Genomic DNA, 7,976 nt, shown 5'->3' on the forward strand with positions numbered 1-7,976 from the left:
TGATACAGCTGGGAATACGGAACGTTCTCATTCGGTGAGAGTTTTAATGATGAGCTGTATATCATCCGGATACCACGTGAATAGTCCGGGAGGTTTGAGGCCCCGGCATATTATTCTAAGTCCGGGAGGTTTGAGGCCCCGGCATATCATTCTAAGTCCGGGAGGTTTTAGGCCCCGGCATATTATTCTAAGTCCGGGAGGTTTGAGGCCCCGGCATATCATTCTAAGTCCGGGAGGTTTGAGGCCCCGGCATTTTCTCTTGAGTCCGGGAGGTTTCAGGCCTCGACATTTTATCTTAAGACCGGGAGATTCGAGGTCCCAGCATATTGTTGTAAACCCGAGAAATGCGGAGCTCGGGCGCCCTTTTAGTTTTATTAGTACGAAATCCTCACGTCTCCGTTCGTTACTTATTAGTAGTTAATCTTGTCAGTCGAGTCAGACAGTCCGTGGGATATGCATCAGATAAAATGGTAAAAGACAGTAAACTCGGATAATAATTTTATTTAACGAAATTACTTCGAATTACATCGAAATATGCCTCCTCTACGAAGGCTTTCCACAGGAACATCCAACGTCTCACTTCTCGTGTAGCCCTTCCTTCATAGCCCTTGGCGTCAGTGATATCGTTGAGTGTGTTCCTCTCTTTTCGAAGCATCAGTTCGTACATGCGGTCCTCTTCAAAAGGATCCCCCAACTCGGAAATATTTAGATATTCCCGATACTTCTCCAATTTCGCCAGAAGCCGAGGAGTATTAGCCTCACCGCAGTAGTAGAGAAGCTGTAACTCCTGCAGTGCCTCCCAGAAGGCGAGAATTTTGTGAAAGACCTCCTCCTCTATTTCCGTCTTATGCCTCTCTGAGGATGCATTCATGAACTCTTCCGCCAGATCAGGGACGCTGGGATTGCTAGCACCTGCCATTGTATCTTCCTAACAACACTTTGCTGGTATGATGACGGATCAGTAAGGCCCTATTTATAATAAGAACAAATTAATAATGACCGTTGATCTTCAAGATGCCTGAACGGTTGAGATAAGTTTTGGAAATTGTGCCGGGAGGGGGAAAGACGTGCACAGTTGTCGAGGTGTCAGACTTATCCATTTCTCGAGATGTGGAGCGTTTTCTAGTAGGAATTAATTGTGGGTGCATCTCATTATAACGAATGCAACATCCAGAGGGGCTGGATAACAATTCATTAGGGTCCGGGAGACAAATCATCCAGGCGTGACATCTCTTCTACGGGATATTTAAAGGCTCCGATGCTATTATACACCGTGAATTATTTCACACCAATCGGGACAGCGAGTGAGACTCTAGCCCGACTATTTTAGGGATGGGTGGTGATACCCCTATAAGGGCTCGGGTCCTGGAGGACCCGGGAAATGTCATTGAGTAGCCCCTATAGAAACCGGGAGGGCGATTGTTACCCACGCGACTGGGCGCTTCGTGCATGATCGGGTATTTACTTACCTCCCGAGCAACTAGGGACCGGGCTTTCATGCTGAAGCCGAGGGCTCAATACTCGAGTAACTTACTTAGAGGATCTTACAGATTGTAAGGCAGAAAGCGACTGGGCGGGAAGTCAACGTCTTCCGCCTGAACGTATCCCCGAAAATATGGAGAAGAAAGGGACTGGACATGCAGTCAACGTCCCTTATTCTTGGAGTACTCACGAAGCTATCGGGTAGAAAGGGACCCGACAGGCCGTCAACGTCCGAGGGTACAGGTAGTAGGTGAGCACGCGCATCAAGGTAGCCCTAGCTTCTCTTCAAATAGTAGGTATCGTTGACATTCCCACAGAGGTCTGAAATTTCTTCACTCTCAAGCATCCATACATATTCCTTTAAGTTCCCTCTCGACAACCCTGCTGACTTAAGCATCGGAGTGGTCACGCCGGACACCCTTCCGGCGCCCATTCACGAGTTCCTTTCATTGTTTGCAGGTCACGATCGAAGCCATCTACCTTGCTCATTTTCCTAAACAACACTATAAATTCTTGATTTGATCCGGTGGAGCACCCGACCCTGCTCATCCATTTTACCCGGATCACATCATTTATCATAACGTAATATTTTGTTATCAGGCCCGTGAATCCCACTCTCTCTCTTTTTATATATCTCATCATGAATATATATATATATATAGACGGGTGATCAAAACTAAAGACGTGTATGATGTAAACATTGTAATAGCAACAAACTCCTCAAAATTATAATATGGTCGAAAAAGTGTTATTAAATTGTAAGGGAAACTCAATAACAGTTCGACATGATAGTTATAGATATAAACGAACCAAATCACTCGTAAGTTATTTGGATCTCGATTCGGTAAAAAACTCATTCGACCTCGTTCGTTAAGATTATCAAACCGAACTCGAATTTAAGAATATTCGGCTGGTATACAGTTTATATTCTTTCAATCAAGAAGTTAAAAAAAGGATAATTTAGAGATTAATCGAATATTTCTTTCTTTTTAATATTTTTCATTTTTATAATCATTCAGCATTATAACTTATTTTGTTAGTACTAATATTATTTATGTTTATTTTTGTAGTGAATTTTTCCTTCTCTTTTTAAATTTTTTCTATTTGATTTCGAATTTTACTTTTTCTATCTTTCATTAATTTGACTAAGCTCGCGAGCTTGTGATTAATTGCGAGGGAAACTCAATAAAGGTTTCGATATGATAATGCTAGTTGTGATTAATGGTTTCCAGGGGGTATTGATTTCTAGAAAAGTGTAATTATTAATGATATAATATGTAATATAAATATGATTACTTCACTATAAATAAGTAGCCATCGTTTCTCACCATTTTCATTATTAAGTGAGTGAATCTCATGTGAGACCGTCTAACGGATACTAATCTGTGAGACGAGTCAACCCTACCCATATTCACAATTAAAAGTAATACTCTTAGCATAAAAAATAATATTTTTTCATGGATGACCCAAATAAGAGACTCGTCTAACAAATACAACCCATGAGACCGTCTCACACAAGTTTTTGCCTTATTAATTAGTCTGAATTTTTGTTTTATGCTCCATTCCGTGTATAAAATAAAAATAGTTTTCTCACATTTTCTATCTTTAAGATAACTTTAATCAAAAGGTTTTTTTAAAAAAATTAACTTAAAGAAAAGAATTATTTTTCAAAAATAAAATTTGATATTCTCTCAAATTTCCCTCTTCGTTTGTTTTATAGGACGTGATTATCAGCCTTTCACTCACCAATTATATATATACACAACGATCTTAGAGTACATATATCCGTCAAACTTTCACAACGAACATCAATGCTAAGCGTAATTCCATCATATTCCAGTCCAATATGGTACACCGGAGGCCGGAATCCACGAGTCGCCCCCGACGAAATTTTGAACACAGAATGGGGCAACCTCACGGGGGTCACTCATAGCATGAAAACCAGGCCATTTCACCCTAGCAGCAGTTGAAGCCCCACTCCCGGTGTTCATATACTCCCCGTAGTATAGGGTCGAGAGCGCGAAATCTCCGTCCCACTCAGTCCACCCCTTCCCATCAATCATACCATCCAGATCCGTTTTGGAAACCACGGTCCTCGAGTACTTCTTCCACGGCCTGCCTAGGTAACTCTTGAACATCCCCTTAACATCACCGAAATCAGAAGCTGGCACGACACGGGAATTCACAATAGAAATCCCCGTGTTCTCATTCGGGTCGTCCCTTCCCTGCGCGGTTACCATGTTGGATTGGTGATCCATCGGCCTACGGACGAATATATCGCAGTTCTGGAAAACCACCGCTGCGTCACCGAATATGAAGTCGATCGTTCCGTGTATCTGGCAGTCGCGATAAAACTGCCGTAGAGAGTGGACTAGAAGGGTATCTTGGTACCCCTTGAAGCTGCATTGGTAGAAAATGGCTAGGTCCGAGCTTGCCCTCAATGCCACTGCCTGATGTTTGTGTGGCCCCGCCGTGTTCTCGAATGCCACGCCCCCTCGCCCAGAACCCGTCGCCGGAAACACCTACACAAACAAAAAACACAAGAATATCTATTCAAGATGCTAGAAAAAATTCGATAAGAACTACTCAAATAACCATGAAATTGCATGCTACTAACCAAATGTAGCAGAGCTGAAAGTGGTTTGCCCATCTTGCACATTACCACTTGCTGTCACAACAGTTTTGTCCATGCCATCGCCAACCAGCATAATGTTCTTCAAATCCCTACCGATCTCTACTTTCTCGTTGTACAAGCCCGATTTCACGTATATTATCGCTCTTTCGGGACGATTTCCGCCCATTCCAGCGAGTGCCACGATTGCTTCGTTGATTGTCTTATAATTTCCGGAACCATCCTTAGCAACTACAAGATCAGCCTTTGAAGTAGCCGGGTTCCAAGATGTTAGTGGCCCCCCTTCTTGGTTGGAGACTGGCTTCCTCTTCACCCCTGTATTACAATGTTACAAAGGATATTTAGATACACATTTATGAAATATATATAGATAAAAAAAAACTTCATTAAAAACTTAATTAAAGATCCTAAGATTTAAAAAAAAATTAAGTTGAGATAAATTTTTAATTGGTTTTTCTAATATAACTATTAATTAAAATAGACTTCAAGATTTATTAATTTTTCAATTTATAATCCTCTATCGATATTAATATTTTGAATTTTTATCACTCGAGCTAATTTTTAACTTTTCTGTTAATCATTCATTGATTTTAATTTGTTAAATATTATAAAATAAAATTAAAAGAAGTCTCGGAAAAAATATTTGACAACACGATTATATATGACCCTAAAAGTCACCACATTTAAATATAAAATTTCTTGTATAACAAAAGGATGCATCAACTATCAAGCTCAACGATATTATGTTTGTTAGATAGATAACCTATCTTAGATTGAGAAAATACATATTTTAAGAAAATAGATACAATTAAGTATAAACATAAGATACCATTTTAAAACCAAGTAGTTTATATAAATATATCGTCCACAAATACACGTTAACACATAAAATTTAAAAAAATGATTTTTTTCTATTGACTTTTTTTTTTGTTTTGAGTTTTAGCTCAAATAAGTTTTAAATTTTAATTTTAGTTTGTAACTTCGATTTTCTTTAGCTTATATTCTTAATTAATGTCACATCATCAATCAAGTTAAATTAATCTGAAATTGAAGTCACTAGTCAGTGTATCAAAATCTAAATTTGAATACTCATGCAGTGTTAGAACCTCTAAAAAAATGATTTTTCAAATGAAAAATCACTGTTTTTGAAAGATCACAAACGCTCTCTAATAGACTGAAATTCAAATTAAGATAAATTAGTGTATTTTCCCGTGAAAATTTTGTACCGATCAAACAAATAACATTTAGCTTTGTTTCACCCAAAATTTTTTGCGAAAGATTAACTTACATTTAGATAAATTCATTAATGAGATAGTGTAATTAGGAAAGTATATTTCAAAATATTATCAAATTAACCTTGTTATTGAAGCCTATTAAATAAAAATTAATCAAAACTCACCGATTCCCTTCCACCTTGGACTCCTTTTATTGCCATACACAGCCAAACCCTCCCTGATCAAAGAACTCAAATTCCGGGTCGCAACTCGGGCCTCCGACAGCAACCCCTCCTCCGCCAGCCCCTCCACACAACCGTTATGGCTGGCCAATGCGGCACTCAACCAAGTCACCCCATCATCGTGGCTGCAGTTATCTGCCCGAACTATCCGGGCTAGCCTCGGCTCCACGTCTCGATACATCTTCAGGCAATCTCCCACAACCCCCGGGACCGGCCCGGATTTCGATCCTCGGCTAATATCATCCCAGCTAGCTATTGCAAGCAGCATCTCCTCCCTCACCATTTTCACCACTTCAAGCTCCTCCCTGCAAGAAACATCAACACGTGCAGAGGCCAGAAGCACAAGGATCAGAAAGGTGGTGGACAAAGGCAACATCTTTGTTTCCTGAATTTGATCGAATTAATGCAAAGATGATTGAATGGGATCGAATATATGTAGAGTAAATGCATGAATAATCGGTCCGTAAGCTTATACACACGTATAGCCATGTGTCGTCGTGTGGAGCTAGCTTATATGTACTGTGCGGTGGCTTCGAATGCCTTTGTTGGGACGATTTTAATGCGTTCGATTCCCATAATCGAACAATGAATAATGGCAAGTTTTGGCTTTGTTTTGTTCATATCTAACTGTTTCATGAATCAGTTACAATCTTCCTTGTATAACATGAACCATTTCAATCATCTAGATTTCAGCCATTTGGTCTTCACCGCTTAAACTTTCGAACCGATTGTCTGCCTATAGCTTGAAAACGTTTCAACCATTAGACTTTCAACCGGTTGTTCAAAGCTTTCAAAACGCTTCATTAAAGAGCTATTATTGCTCACTCAATGAAAAATATTCTCTGACCGGCTTAGATATTCAATTGTGTTAATTGTCCCACATCGGTTGGATAAATAACCTTGGAGTTGTATATATGAGATTTGACAATCCTAACCCCTTGAGCTAGTTTTTGGGGTTGAGTTAGCCTCAAGTTCTAATCTTAACATGGTATCATAGCTCCGGGTTCCACCGTTATTGTAACGAACCGTACTTTCACTACTTAAAATTTGCGGAAAAATTAAAATTTTCTTAAATAAAAACATTCATACGGTCGTCACTCAACATTCATAAAAAAATAAATCCCACAATCATCCATCACCAATAAAATTTTGCTAAAAGAAACTGTCTCACGTTCAAATCAAAACATCAGAGTAATTTAAAAATTTGCATAAACATAAACTTGCGGTCCTCGGGTTTAGCCTGCCACTCAGCCCAAGCCTGCCCCTTGGTCATCACCTCCTGCCTCCTCAACATAGTCACCTGCATCGATCAAGTCTAGTGAGTCCTAAAGACTCAACACGTATAAACTGGAATAACGAGTACTACATAATAAGGTCGCATGCAATTTTAAAATAGGACATACATAATTTGAAACTTGAACTTGCGCATTAAAAACTTGAACATACGTACATACATACTTCGACGTGCCATAACTTAAACTTTCATAAACATACTGCATACGTAAACATACATAACTTCATCATTTTGCGTAGAGGATGTTTCAAAGCAAGTGACCCATAACGTAAAAGAGCCTGATCAGACTATACCACAGTACTGGGCTGACAGGGACGTATCCACTGCCGCATACATAAGATCCCTGTTCATAATTTAACAGGCCAGTTGATCCACGTTCATAATTTAACGCTTCACAACCACGATCTAAACCCGTTGCACGGACCTGTACACGGACCCTGACACGGGGTCCGTGCCTTTGTTGCTCTTCTCGGCGTCTTTTTCCAGTATCTACACGGACCCCTACACGAGGAGGGCACGGGGTCCGTGCCTTTGGGTTTCACTTAGTGTTTTTTTTCCAGTATCTACACGGACCCTTACCCGGACCCTGACACGGGGTCCGTGCCTTTGCTTCCTTTCAATGTCTTCTTCCAGAGTCTACACGGACCCCCATCCGGACCCGAGCACGGGGTCCGTGCCCTTCCGTTTCCCCACACACTCTAGGCAGATGTACACGGACCCTCTCCCGGACCCAAACACGGGGTCCGTGTACCCTTGTTTTGGGAAATTTTGTAAGTTCATTTTAAGTTTGATGTTTGGTTAGTGTGCAAGGATTATTAAGGGCGTGTCGTGGCAAATCGTAGAAGGTCCTAAGGTATGATTGAGCTTGAGGGTAAGCATGTGTTTTCTATGTCTAAGCAATGCAGTTAAGTATGAAATTCACGTTAGTAAGTTGGCAGCAACGGCCCCAGTCGAAGTCCAACGAATCCCTCAACGCCAAGTAGTAGTATGTTGACGTGCAAGAAAACATTTTTTTTAGTTTTTGAGGTATGCTAAATGTCTTGTGACCAAATTATGTTAGGATTGGAAAGCGTTAAATTATGAACGGGGACCAATCCGCCCGTTAAATTATG

The 7,976-nt window shown here is 40.3% G+C and overlaps 1 protein-coding gene across 1 annotated transcript; it reads right to left on the reverse strand.

The window, feature by feature from the left end:
• Window positions 1-3,216: 3,216 nt before the first annotated feature.
• Window positions 3,217-6,000, reverse strand: LOC140840486 (probable pectinesterase/pectinesterase inhibitor 36). The gene is given in 4 exon segments (XM_073207672.1): window positions 3,217-3,974; window positions 3,976-4,004; window positions 4,100-4,429; window positions 5,514-6,000. Coding segments are annotated over 4 exon segments (1,455 nt in total). The 5' UTR covers window positions 5,947-6,000; the 3' UTR covers window positions 3,217-3,311.
• Window positions 6,001-7,976: the final 1,976 nt, after the last annotated feature.

This window comes from Primulina eburnea, chromosome 9 (genome assembly GCF_022965805.1).
Source record: "Primulina eburnea isolate SZY01 chromosome 9, ASM2296580v1, whole genome shotgun sequence".
Classification (NCBI taxonomy): domain Eukaryota; kingdom Viridiplantae; phylum Streptophyta; class Magnoliopsida; order Lamiales; family Gesneriaceae; genus Primulina; species Primulina eburnea.